The following is a 14,833-nucleotide window of genomic DNA, read 5'->3' as shown; positions in this document are numbered from 1 at the left end:
CAGGGTTATGTTTAGTTCAGTTTAGTTTCATTGCGTTTTGGTTTAATTTTCCCTCTTCCCGTTTTGCCCGATGACGAAATTCGCGTCACGCGCACTGTATGCTGACCCTCACATACGTGTGAAAAGTGAACTATACTGAATGCATTGAATACATTTCAGATTTTTTTTTTTACTTTTGCTTTCAGAATCAAAGTGCAAACTTATCATTAGAGAATTTTATTTATTTAGTATTTATTTTATATATATATATATATATATATATATATATATATATATATATATATATATATATATATATATATATATATATATACAGTACAGTCCAAAAGTTTGGAACCACTAAGATTTTTATGTTTTTAAAAGAAGTTTCGTCTGCTCACCAGGCTACATTTATTTAATTAAAAATACAGTAAAAAACAGTAATATTGTGAAATATTATTACAATTTAAAATAACTGTTACTATTTGAAATATATTTGACAAAGTAATTTATTCCTGTGATGCAAAGCTGAATTTTCAGCATCGTTACTCCAGTCTTCAGTGTCACATGATCCTTCAGAAATCATTTAATATGCTGATTGCTGCTCAATAAACATTTATGATTATTTACAATGTTGAAAACAGTTTGTGTACTTTTTTTTTCAGGATTCCTTGATGAATAGAAAGTTCAAAAGAACAGTGTTTATCTGAAATACAAACTTTTGTAGCATTATACACTACCGTTCATTTAAAGTTTGGGGTCAGTAAGAATTTTTATTTTTATTTTTTTGAAAAAAATTAAAGAAATGAATACTTTTATTCAGCAAGGATGCATTAAATCAATCAAAAGTGGCAGTAAAGACATTTATAATGTTACAAAAGATTAGATTTCAGATAAACACTGTTCTTTTGAACTTTCTATTCATCAAATAATCCTGAAAAAAAAATATTGTACACAAATATTTTGTACAATTGTACACATTAAATGTTTCTTGAGCAGCAAATCAGCATATTAGAATGATTTCTGAAGGATCATGTGACACTGAAGACTGGAGTAACGATGCTGAAAATTCAGCTTTGCATCACAGGAATAAATTACTTTGTCAAGTATATTTAAATAGTACACAGTTATTTTAAATTGTAATAATATTTCACAATATTACTGTTTTTTACTGTATTTTTTAATAAATAAATGTAGCCTTGGTGAGCAGACGAAACTTCTTTTAAAAACATTAAAAATCTTAGTGGTTCCAAACTTTTGGACTGTACTGTATATATATATATATTATTGTACTATGAAATTTGGCTGATCAAATAAAGTATATAGAAATTTAAATATTTAATTGACCTTTTTTGGGCATTGTCTCGTGTTAAAACAGTGATTTTCCTTAAAAGTGTGTATATTGGGTTATATGTTGTTACTGACAAATTGATAAGAATATTGTGAAATAAATATCTGTTAATACTTATCAGCTATTTTGCAAAGAAAAAAGTTTTTTTTTTTTTAAATTGCTACAAAATTAAATAATATATTTTCTTTTTCCTGTTTATTTAAAATGTGGAAATTTGCATTGACACCTTACATTTTGGAACTGACACAAGGGAACAACATTCTTAAAGGATTATTTCACTTCAGAATTAAAATTTCCTGATAATTTACTTAACCCCATGTCATCCAAGATGTCTCTTTTTTTCTTCAGTCGGAAAGACCCTAAGGTTTTTGAGGAAAAATTCCAGGATTTTTCACCATATAGTGGACTTCAACGGTTACCAACGGGTTGAAGGTCCAAATTGCAGTTTCAGTGTAGCTTCAAAGGGTCTTATCTAGCAAAACGATCAGTCATTTTCTAAGGAAAAAAAAAAAAAAGTATATACTTTAGAGTAGAGCCCTTTGAAGCTGCACTGAAACTGCAATTTGGACCTTCAACCCATTGGTAACCATTGAAGTCCACTATATGGAGAACAATCCTGGAATGTTTTCCTCAAAAACCTTAATTTCTTTTTGACTAAGGAGAAACATCTTGGATGACATGGGGGTGAGTAAATTATCAGGAAATTTTAATTCTGAAGTGAACTAATCCTTTAATTACCAAACGACACTGTTATCAAGTGCCTGTAATTTGTAAATGACCAAATATCGTTTGAATAATTAGCCTGCTTGCTTGTGCTAAATAACAACCATGTGTGCTAAATGACAAGTGTTAGACTGACCAGACTGAAAGGAAGTAGACGCACACAGCAAGAGGATGTGAGGTCAGGGTACTTCCTGGTTTCTCCAGATGGCTTAAAGCATCTTTTTGACGTCAGACTCAAGGTCTGTGAGGAACCTCACAGGATACTGGACACAGTGTTATGTTTTTGTGCAGCTGTTTCCTAGAACCTTCATTGCATTAGAGGATAAAAGAAATTACCTGATGAATTCTTTATGCATTATAGTGTAACCGTTTTAAACTAAGCTTTGCCTCATCCTCAAACACACCTTTATCAGACACAAAGGAAGAATATGTCTGTCAGTTAGAGCTTCCTGCTTCATCCTTTCATTTTATTCAGCAATTATCCTGCTGTCACCTCGTCTTTTTTTCATTCTTCTTCTCAAGCTCATAATTGAATAATGTAAATAGTGTTTGCTGTAGAGATTAGGGTGAGATTGGAGTTCTCAAAGGGGAATTGACAGTGTTATCTCTTGACTTTCTGTCCCACTCCCTTTATCTTTCTCTCCCGCCTTCCTTTCCTTCTCCAGTGGATGTTCTGTTCACATCAAACACTAAAACCCCACTAAGGCACTGCACAGTTCTCCATTGGAAGTGTCTGTTTGTTTTGCAGGAGATAAACCTCTGGGAGGCACATCAAACGCTGGGAGATCTGTGCTCTTCTCCTGCTGCTCTGTGAAGCACTGATTCTCTGATTGCGGCCCTCTTTGCTGCCTTTGTACTGATAATCGGGTCCTTCTGTTAGTGCTAATGCTGAGTGCTACAGATGTGCCAAAATATCATCTTTGTTCAGTGCCTTCTTATTACGTCGAGTAGCTTGTTCGTCAAGCTTACAGATCACATGGTCTGAAATACCGGTGATAATGGAAGTGAATCAGCAAATTGGCATTTCCAAACAATAAATGTTTTTGTAACTCTTATAATACACATATTGCTATATAAGATACCTATATTGCATTATGTATATCAGATTTTGCACATTCCAATGCAAATACATTTGCAAAGATATCAAAGTTTCATGCCATTTCTGTCGTGAGATTCGACCTGGAAGGTAGTATGCAAACTCTGACAGGTTAGCGATATCGCTTGTATACAGGCGATTAGGTTCGAATTTGGCTTGGGTAACTTTTCCGATCCCACTTGCCACTGTTCTCCGCATCATTTCCTGTCTGATTTTTAGAATGTCATTATGAATAAAATAACAATAATTCAAATATCAAATAACAAAGTTTCTTGTCATTTCTAACTATTGAATATACATCTAATGATCTTTTAACCATCTTATAATGTAAAAATAATACTGACAATGCATTTGAAAAGTCACATTTTATAAATGAAACCTGTATTATTTATTTTATTTGTTACTATTTTTATTTTTATTTTTTATTCACAAATGCTTCCACTGAGGGATTGACAAGCATTCAGCTTCTTTTTCCCATTTTTCATCTTGCCTAAACTACTTTCTGTCATTTTTTTAATATTTAATATTTCTTTTTTTATATTATATTTGTATTATTTTATAAGTGATGCACACTACGTAGGATTTCAAACTACACACTTTAAAAGTAGGGCTTAGCTGAGTTTTTTTTTTTTTTTCTGAAGCATAGTTTATCTTTAGCATGTCTTTAACCACCTATGGCTTAAAAAAAAAAATCTGAAGGGCCCAGGCTTTTCAAGCAGTATTAAAGTTTGCATAAAATGGAAGTTGCGATAGTCTCGTCTTCCCTATTGTGACTTATATCAAGTCATGGTGACTTGAGATACTTAAAAAAAAAAAAAAACCTCTTATTTTGCATGTCATTTCATTTTGACTGCTTTCATGTCATTGAAACTGAACTCTTCCCTTCCCCCTTGACTCAGTTTACCTCTGTGTAACCTGTCTACCTTTGTTATGACAGAACTGAGGTTCACTTTCCCAGTAAACAACATCCTTTAAGACAGGTGCGGCATGTCATTCATAAAGGCCCTTTTCCAAACCAAACCACAGACAGATTAATGGGCTTAAAAACTGCGATCATCTCTCAGTGTTTCAAGTTCCCACATCAGGCTGATGAATCACAAGTGGAACAGTGACCTGGATCCGTACAGTTTTAGGTGTGACTGTTGGTTTCCATTGACTTGTATGTCATACTCAATTAATTCGAGGAATGATTCAGACTGAATGGGACAATGAGAGATATGAGCTCACTGTGTGATGGAACTACCATGGTTTTATGTTGCATGATATCGTGCGGTGGTGATACTCACTGTGGTTGTATGACATCATCTATTTCCATTCAAAGTAGCAAATTTATCTTGTGTGCAAAATTGGAATATCGAATAAAACATTTGCAAATAAAACACAGTTTCCATCCCATGTTCAAGAGAACAAAATCATCACTTCCTGGGAAATAAAAATGGAGGATGCTGCAATCAGGGAAGCCACTTTGGCTCTTTTTTCGTACATCATAAAATGTGCATCATAGAGTGTGCAGATGAAACACAATAAATGCTCTCATGTGAGACAGTTCTGGGAGGTATACCCAACAATTTTGATAACAGTTTTTGGCTCAGGCATTTCGAAATGACCAAACTAACATTTGTGATGTTGTGCAATAAAATTGGTCCGCTGGTTAGTTCAGTTATCCAATCACATCCTCTGTTGGGACAAAGTTTAATGAATTTTTTTTTTTTTTTTTTTTTTTTCACATTAAGGGATTTATTTGGTAAAAGTATTTCCATCGTAGTTTGTGCATGTCTTTTTATTGAATAGAAAAAATCTGATTCACTTAAAGGTGCCCTAGAACTTCTTTTTAAAAGATGTAATATAAGTCTAAGGTGTCCCCTGAATGTGTCTGTGAAGTTTCAGCTCAAAATACCCCATAGATTTTTTTTTAATAAAATTTTTTAACTGCCTATTTTGGGGCATCATTAACTATGCACCGATATATAGGTTGCGGCCCCTTTAAATCTCCCGCTCCCCCTCCCCCGGAGCTCGTGCTTGCCTTGAACTGCATAAACACAGTTTACACAGCTAATATAACCCTCAAAATGGATCTTTACAAGATGTTCGTCATGCATGCTGCTTGCATACATCGGATCAAGTATAGTATTTATTTGGATGTATTACATTTGATTCTGAATGAGTTTGAGGCTATGCTGCGTGGCTAAAGCTAACATTACACACTGTTGGAGAGATTTATAAAGAATGAAGTTGTTTATGCATTATACAGACTGCAAGTGTTTAAAAATGAAAATAACGACTGCTCTCTTGTCTCCGTGAATACAGTAAGAAACGATGGTAACTTTAACCACATTTAACAGTACATTAGCAACATGCTAACGAAACATTTAGAAAGACAATTTACAAATATCACTAAAAATATCATGTTATTATGGCATTTCGTGACAGTTATTATTGCTCCATCTGCCATTTTTCGCTGTTGTTATTGCTTGCTTACCTAGTCTGATGATTCAGCTGTGCACAGATCCAGACGTTACTGGCTGCCCTTGTCAAATGCCTTTCATAATGTTGGGAACATGGGCTGGCATATGCAAATATTGGGGGTGTACATATTAATGATCCCGACTGTTACGTAACAGTCGGTGTTATGTTGAGATTCGCCTGTTCTTCGGAGGTCTTTTAAACAAATGAGATTTATATAAGAAGGAGGAAACAATGGAGTTTGAAACTCAGTGTATGTCTTTTCCATGTACTGAACTCTTGTTATTTAACTATGCCAATATAAATTCAATATTTAATTCTAGTGCACCTTTAAGCACATACGTTTTTTTTATGAGGATTTTTAGAATTTATGTGCATCTTGGTGTTTCCTTTCAGTGGGATTTTTGTGTGGCATCTCAAAAATGGGTGGATGGAAACATTGCTATTGTCTATTTGTATATAGGTATGTTTTATAGTGTTGTGCAAGAAGATTGCAGTGTTTGTGCAAACAGAAAAGGCTATGCTTACTTTCCAAACTCTGTGTATGTGAGAGGAAGAGAGCATGTCAGCGTGAGAGAAATTTGTTCTTCCATACTGTGCAGATTCTTTCAGCAGATGAACAAATGCTTCCACTGAGCGATTGCACCAGCTTTCAACATCTTTTCCCCATCTTTTTTTTTTTTTTTTTTTTCATTGACATCTCCCTTTAACCATTTTATGTGGTTATATTATTATGTTTTAATTAGGCCTGGTAGTTTATTAAATATTGTAAACGGGTTAAATTACATGATATGCTAATTAGATATACAAATGTATCAGAGGTAATCATATATATCAGTATTTGTTGAGAAATACCCCTGAAGGATGATAATTAAAGCATTGAACACATTAAAGCTGCAGACTGCAGTGCGTAGGTTTTGCCTCTCTGTCGCCATCTCTGTTTGAAACCTTCGATTTCAGATATTTGCAGAATTATCATCTTTAAGTGGGTTGTGCATCGACATGGCTCCTCAGCACGGATGAATCTAATGTTTTGAGGAGAATGTGTGGCTGTCAGTCACCGCACTGGTGTGGATACTGTACAGTTACTTCCGAATCACAGATTGTAGTCTTGGAAGTATGACCAAAATAAGAATTTTCACCAGAAAATGTCATCTGTAACAAGTAACATGTCTGCCACTTTTGTTCTGACCAACTGAGGAAAAAAAGCATTACAATAAATCGCACTACCAATGGCGATTAAATCTAACGATCGCTTAGCTCAGATCACATCAAGCTCAAATTATTATTGTTACACTTTGTTCTCAAATTGTTAACATTAGCAACATCAGCATTGCGTGACTGTGTGTAGTGTGTATTTAGTGTGTATTAGTGTTACCTGTAGATTTCAATTTCTGTACAGTCTAATATCTTATTGTCCATTTGTCATACCATACAATCTGCCATCAAAATGATAAGAAAAGGCTATAAATTATCCGTTAATGTTTCCATTAATGTTAATGATCCATTAATGATTTCCATGATTCCATTCTCACATGCGATATAGCCTACTTACTTGATCTTTCTTTATGTAAACAGACGTGACGTAATGATGAAGACCAATGGCGGCATGCTCGAATTTCCCGCGGAAAGCTGACAGTACAATTTGTATAGAAAACATTATTATAAGCATACCGCTGTGAATCGGAAAAGTACGGAAGAGGATTAGGGCCAAGCAATAATAAAAAAATTAAAACCATCTCGAGATTAAAGTTGTTAAATTTCAGGAAAAAACTCGAAAAAAGTCAAAATAAAATGTTGAGAATAAACTTATTAAATTACGAGAAAAAACTCGTTAAATTTCAAGAAAAAAGTCGAGATAAAATGTTGAGAATAAACTCGTTAAATTACGAGAAAAAACTCGTTAAATTTCGAGAAAAAAGTCGAGATAAAATGTTGAGAATAAAGTCATTAAATTACGAGAAAAAAGTTTGTTCTCATAATTTAACGACTTTTTTTCTTGTAATTTAATGACTTTATTCTCAACATTTTATCTCGACTTTTTTCTCAAAATTTAACGACATTTTTCTCATAATTTAACGAATTTGTTCTCGTAATTTAATGACTTTTTTCTCGTAATTTAATGACTTTATTCTCAACATTTTATCTCGACTTTTTTCTCAAAATTTAACAAGTTTTTTTCTCGTAATTTAACGAGTTTATTCTCAACATTTTATCTTGACTTTTTTCTCGAAATTTAACTAGTTTTTTCTCGTAATTTAATGACTTTATTCTCGTAATTTAATGAGTTTATTCTCAACATTTTAGCTCGACTTTTTTCTCGAAATTTAACGACATTTTTCTCATAATTTAACGAATTTGTTCTCGTAATTTAATGACTTTTTTCTCGTAATTTAATGACTTTATTCTCAACATTTGATCTCAACTTTTTTCTCGAAATTTAACGAGTTCTTTTCTCGTAATTTAACGAGTTTAACTTTAATCTCGAGATGGTTTTATTTTTTTATTATTGCTTGGCCCTAATCCTCTTCCGTAAAAAAAGAGATAGTTTTGAACACTGGTTGGTTAATAATTTTTAACCAAAAAAAAGTTACGGACTGCAGCTTTACAAAAGTGGCTTTATATTGTTTATTTTATTCATCGAAGCCTGTCACTGGTCTACAGAAATTCACTTTGCGATCTGTCCCTCTTGGTATATACAGTTCCAGACATTTATAATTGTATGATAATGTTGCATGTCTGAAACTGGAAAGTTACAGAAATGAATCCTCAAGGGCAGCCTATTAAAATGAATGATGTTCCCTTGGGTCATCTTCCTCTCCCCTCGCTATAAATTGATTTCTTTGGTCTGGTGTCTTGCTCAAGGCCTGCTATTAGTCACAGAGCACATGTCAAGCAGAGACGGTCAGAGGATCCCCCCCATCACTTATTTGGTGCCTAATGTGTTTTTCTAGCACTTTTGTTCCTCTTGTTATCACTTTTGCACTGACACATGTTATTGTCAGTAAATGTTGCAGGAATATTCTGGAATGAAATTGAGTTGGATTGTCTCTGTAATACTGTACTCTTAGTTGCTATCGCCATCATACGACTGTGGCATCCCTAGTAAAAATGTTCTCCTATTTCAGATCAAGAAGACCTCAGAGGCCACTCTCACTACCATCCAGGACATGGTGACCATCGAGGACTATGATGTGTCGGAATGTTTCCATCACAGCCGCTCCACTGAATCGGTCAAGTCCACTGTGTCGGAAACCTACCTCAGCAAGCCGAGCATCGCCAAGAGACGCGCCAACCAACAGGAGACCGAGCAGTTCTATTTTATGGTCGGTTTGTGTTTTACGATAAATTTAAACAGTTAGTTTATTTAAATAAAAATGCTTAATATACATGATCTCAGGTTTTACCTTTAAACTGTGCACTATAAGAAGGTCATGCCAAACAATAAAGAAATCATGTTTTAATAATATACACTACTGGTAAAAGATTCTTAAAATATTTATGAAAGAAATCTCATATGCTCACCAAGACTGCCTTTATTTTGTCAGAAATACAGTAAAAACAGTAGTGTTGTCAAATATTATTGCAACTGGTTTTCAGTTGTTATTGGTGCTCAGTTATGAATGATGGTTTTTATAATTATCAGTAAAAACAGTTATTGCTGCTTAATATTTTTGTGGAAACCTTGATGCATTTTTCTTCAGGATTCTTTGATGAATAAAAAGTTCAGCATTTTTTTTTTTACATTATAGATGTCTTTACTCTCTCTTTTGATCTATTTAATACATTCTTGCTGACATAAAAGTATTAATTATTTTAAAAAAATCTTAATTGCTCTAAACTTTTGAATGGTAGTGTTTCACAATTTCCACAAAAATATTAAGCAGCTAAAACTGTTTTCAACATTTTATAATAACAATAAGAAATGTTTCTTGAGCACCAAATCAGCATATTAGAGTTTCTGAAGTATCATGTGACACTGAAGACTGGAGTAATGTTCCTGAAAACTCAGGAAAAAAATCACATTTAAAAAAAATATTAAAATAATAATATATATATATATATATATATATATATATATATATATATATATATGTTATTTTTACTGTATTTTGATTAAATAAATAAAGCCTTGGTGCACAAAAGAAACCCAAAAGAGAGCATCAAAATCATTGGCCGATAGTGTGTGTATATATAGTGTTTTTTATTATTTTTTATTTATTTTAATTTAATTGTATTTATTTGTTTATTTGTATTTAATTGCATATATTGTATTTATTATTATTATTATTTTGAGGGGAGAAAAACAAATTAGTTTCATGGCTGGTAACAAATATTTATGGCTGATAAATTCTCTCAATTCGCTTGCCATTGGCAGGTATGCCAAAAAGTTAATTCTCTGTTCTGTGCTTAAATCACCCTGCTGTCAAATGTTTTTGTTCTCATGCTGGTCTCAATTGTGTCTTATCACAGAAGTTCCGTGAATATCTAGAGGGCAGCAATCTCATCACTAAGCTCCAGGCAAAGCATGATCTACTGAAGAGGACTCTTGGTGATGGTATTGTTTGCCTTTCTCTCTTTCTTCTTTCCTTCCAACATAGGGTCAGAACTTTAAACTGAAAATACACAATTAATGATGAAGGTACTTTGTAACATGTTTGGATCATAATCCTCTTAGCCAGTAAAAACCAGCAGGAAGATGCTCATGATGACACACTGCTGCTCATGTGGGTGATGCAACCTCCTATTAACCTCATGTTAATTAATTGTGATAGTATGAAGGATTATATCATGTAGAAATCTGCTCATCATGTTGCCTCTTCGTGTTTTTGAGCCTGGGGCATTGTTGTGAACACCGCAGACTCTGCTCTTAGGGGCCACTGAGTGAACGGTGTGTGGGTGGGATCAACAGAGCTGTCAGGAACCATGTTCCCTGGCCTAAAATCAACCGTGTCTGTTTTTTTAAAGATGTAGGCAGTAGTCTGCCTGCTGTATTCTGGCACTTTGATGAAATATTGTTATAGCTAAAAAGGTACCTGTAGCTAAAACTCTTCTGCTGCTCCTGCAGTGGAAATGTAGATTTTCTCTACAAAACATAACAATGTCCTGAAGGTGCATGTGTATGGATGTCCAGTTCCAGACAGATGGCTAGCTGTATGTGCTTTACTGAGCATAAACGAAAGCTTCCCCTGGGCCTCTGAAGAACTGTATTGTCATATTCTCTCTCTCTCTCTCTCTCTCTCTCTCTCTCTCTCTCAGGTTACCGGCCTGAATATGCGACTACAAGGTAAAAATCCTTGCCTTATTCACAGTTTGTCTTGTTTTGTATCTTCAGCAACACTCGATCTATCGATCTATCTATCTATCTATCTATCTGTCTGTCTGTCTGTCTGTCTGTCTGTCTATCTGTCTATCTGTCTATCTATCTATCTATCTATCTATCTCTGTCTGTCTGTCTGTCTGTCAATATATCATTCTATCAGTCATTCTGTCTCATTCTTTCATTTTATTTGTCATTCTATTGTTGATTTTATCATTATTTTGTCCTATCAGTCTTACTATCATTTGCTGTCCTTTTTTCATTCTATTGTTCAACCTTTTGGTCTGTCTCATTCTGTCTGTTGTTGTATCATTCTAGTTGTTATATCTATCAATCGTTTTATTTGTTGTTCTCTCCGTTGTTCTATCATTCTATCTGTCTGACATTCTGTCATTCTTTCTATCAGTTGTGTTGTCATTCTATGTATCTATCATTCTGTCCATCCTTCTATCGGTCTTTCTTCTGTCATTCTATGAATCTATTGTTCTATCCATCCTTCTATCTATTGTTTGTTCTATCATTCTGTCAATCTGTCATTCTGTCTGTAGTTCTATCTATTATGTCAATCGTTCTATTGTTTATTTATCAATCTTTCTATTGCTCATTCTATCTTTCTATCTGTTGTTCTACCTATTGTCCTATATTTATAGATTTCCCTTAAAGTGTTAGTTCACCCAAAAATGAAATTTCTGTCATTAATAACTCACCCTCATGTCGCCCCAAACCCGTAAGACGCGTAAAAACATAGTTAAAATAGTATTGGTCGGCGTCTGCGTCAGCATCACACGTATGCGTCATGCTGCTCACGTGAACAGCGTCGGCCAATACTAAGCCGGTGTTCTGACATAGAACCTGGAAGTGCTGAACGTAAATAGCGTAGGAGAATGACAGGGGAGAGACGAATTTGTTGAATAAAGTCATTATTTTTGTTTTGTTTTGGTATTCTCATCGCTTCGTAACATTAAGGTTGAACCACTGTAGTCACGTTGACAATTTTAACAATGTTTTTACTACTTTTCTGGACCTTAAATGTGGTAATTTCATTGCTTTCTATTGAGGATTAAAAAAACCTCTTGGATTTCATCAAAAAATATCTTAATTTGTGATCGGAAGATAAACAAAGGTCTTACGGGTTTGGAACGACATGAGGCTGAGTAACTAATGACAGAAATTTCATTTTTGGGTGAACCCTTTAATAGAAAAGCACTTGTGAGAAAGTAGACTTGAAAGTTTAAGAGTTAAGGGTATATACACAGATAAGATCCAAACAGTAGACCAGATGCTTGTGTCTGCTCTCTGCCATAATTCACCATATGTTCATGCAGCAATCTTCCCCGGGGTTCCTCCCCACAATGCTTTGCACTAATAGTGCTTTTTAGATTCAGCCTCACCCACAAATCCTACAGTTTGAAAGCACATAAAAAGCTCTCCTATTGAGTAATGGACAAGAGTGAACTGAATTGATTAAACTTGCATGTTACCTTTTTTTCAGTTTCTTCGGATATTCCTGTTATAGATCCGTTAAGGACATAGCATCAGTTCTATCACAAAACAAGTGCAGAACTGCATTCTGATATTGAAAAGAACTCAGATATTTAGGTATAACCCCATGTGATCTCCCATTTATAACACCAGCTCCCCAAGCCGAGCTGAAAGATTTCGTGCTTGGACATCTCTCGCACTTCCACCTCCTGCTGTTCCCAGCAGACCTGCCATTTCCATGGCTTTGATGTGCGGTGGAAGTAAAGTTTATGAACAGGACATTGGCGTGTGCAGATCACTGAGCTAGGCACAATGGGAGCTTCCCCCTAAATAACCTGAAATCACATGTCCACCACAAAGTTTTTCCACAAACTATGTGAACTCATTAGTGGTGCGTAAGGCTTACAGAGCATATTCAAGATTAAAAGTGTAAACATCTCTTTATAGGCCTCCCAGTCTTCCTCCTAAACCGTTTGGCACACAGAGGCCCAGGCCACGCTCTGTATTTAACGTTAAGCTGTTTAATGGCAATTTGGAGTCATTTGTTAAGGTACTTAGAGCTTTGGGTACTGTACTACCTGCACTGAATACCGCCGCTTGAAGCCATAATCATCCACGGCTACTTGCTTCTACTTGACTGATCATTATGGCTGGGGAAGTTTTTTAAACAGAGCAGAAACGGGGGTATGTGTGGGTGTGTGTACACATAAAGTGAGATGACGGAGATAAAGTGAGCTTCAGGCATCAACATTCACCCAGTTGCTTCAGGGCAGCACGTAAGCCTCGTAAAGGGGTAGTTCAACTAAAAATAAAAAAGAAATCTCTGTCTCGTGCCGTTCCGAACCCGAGCTTTTCTCTTCTGTGGAACACAAATATTCTGAAATGTTCTAGAATGAGCATGCTGCTCTTTTTCCATGCAATTCAAGTGAATGCTAAAGATGTACGTTGATAAAAGTGCCATAAAAATGCTCTTTTGGCACTATATTCTAAGACTTCTGTTGTGTCCCAAATGACGCACTATACACTGTGCACTATATACTGAAATCTTTTTCTTTTTGTAATTTTCACACACTACTCAGTATTTATACTACAAAACAGCATACAATAGTGCACTCACCGATACAAGTCATTATTCATCGAATCTTTCTCAAAGCATTAGCGCTTAGATTTCATTCCTCTGCATTTTTAAACTTGCCAATTCTAGCAGTTATGAAAGCTGAGAACCAATGACATTGACATAAATATTGTTTTTCAGCATAAAACAACTTCGGTCCATTTCAGTCTGTTCCGGACATCAACTTGAGGTCATATTGGCCACTTTTGTCTCTTTTTGGGTGCAACATTTTTTGAGTTTGAGAGCATCACTTTTGTCAGAACAGAGTGACCTTTATTCATTTATTTTCTTGTGTTCCATGGAAAAAAGAAAGTCAAAGTTTTGGAATGACATAAGGTGGTGTAAATTGACAGATTTTTTGCTTTTTGGGGGAACTAACTATAATAAATACCTATATTTTAAGTTTAGATGCAAAATTTTGGTGTCTTTTAATTGGATAAAAGGATTCAATGTTGTGTCAGCACACCCCCTCTTTTTCTCTCTGTGAGGCTGGAGCTAATGGTGTCATTGGAAGACTAATAATGATTTTGTAGGCTGTTATTGGTGGCTTGTAGTGCTGGGACCAAATAACCTGGGGATCGCCTCTTTCTTTCTGTTTGTTCTGCTCTCTCACTCTCTGGCTCTCTGTCCTGTTGTTCTGCTGTCCTTCTCTCATAGTCGTGGACGACGGAACTCACACACAAGACACCAGGTACAGAAACAGTCGGCTTGTCCTGATTAGCTCATTGCTTCGTGTCTGTCTAAGCTTCCAGTAGTTTAACTTCCAGTCACCTCTGCTTAATCCTAAGGAGCAGTGAACCATGTACAATGGTGTCTGAATATCTGAGACCACACTGATTCTGGGATTTCTGTTTAAAACGGGAAACAAAGAAACTAAGAAAAGTTATAACTTGGAATGAATAGTAATATTTGTCTGTTAATTTCATTTTTTTCTGTTCAACTTTTTTGGTTGTTAATAATATAATTTGTAAGGGAAAATTTTGTATTAAACTATCAATATGCATAATAGAAGCATTTTCACTAGTGGTCTCAGACTTTTGGACCCCAAAGTAAATGTGTCCATGGGCTTGACAAGAGTTCATCCTTCTTGGCTTGTGTGACCGTAATGCACACAATTATGATTGGTTGATTTTAACTGAGAAAATATCCCACAATTAATATAGCATGTTTCATTCTCAATAGAATTTTAGAGTTCTTTACACAGACTAAAAATATTTCTAAGATTAAGATTATAAATCAATCTTCTTAAGATTTGTATATAAAAATCCTACAATACTTATAATACTTACAATACATATATTTGCA

At 34.7% G+C, this 14,833-nt stretch overlaps 1 protein-coding gene across 1 annotated transcript in view; it reads left to right on the top strand.

The window, feature by feature from the left end:
- Positions 1–14,833, top strand: part of srgap1a (SLIT-ROBO Rho GTPase activating protein 1a) — a 132,131-nt gene that overhangs the window by 74,453 nt on the left and 42,845 nt on the right. The window contains 4 exon segments of the mRNA XM_048168700.1: positions 8,741–8,938; positions 10,086–10,170; positions 10,872–10,899; positions 12,862–12,964. Coding sequence (XP_048024657.1) covers positions 8,741–8,938; positions 10,086–10,170; positions 10,872–10,899; positions 12,862–12,964 — 414 coding nt within the window.

This window comes from Megalobrama amblycephala, linkage group LG19, assembly GCF_018812025.1.
Source record: "Megalobrama amblycephala isolate DHTTF-2021 linkage group LG19, ASM1881202v1, whole genome shotgun sequence".
Taxonomy (NCBI): Eukaryota; Metazoa; Chordata; class Actinopteri; order Cypriniformes; family Xenocyprididae; genus Megalobrama; species Megalobrama amblycephala.
The sequence above is the reverse complement of the archived record's forward strand: the minus strand, read 5'-3'. Positions and strand labels throughout refer to the sequence as shown.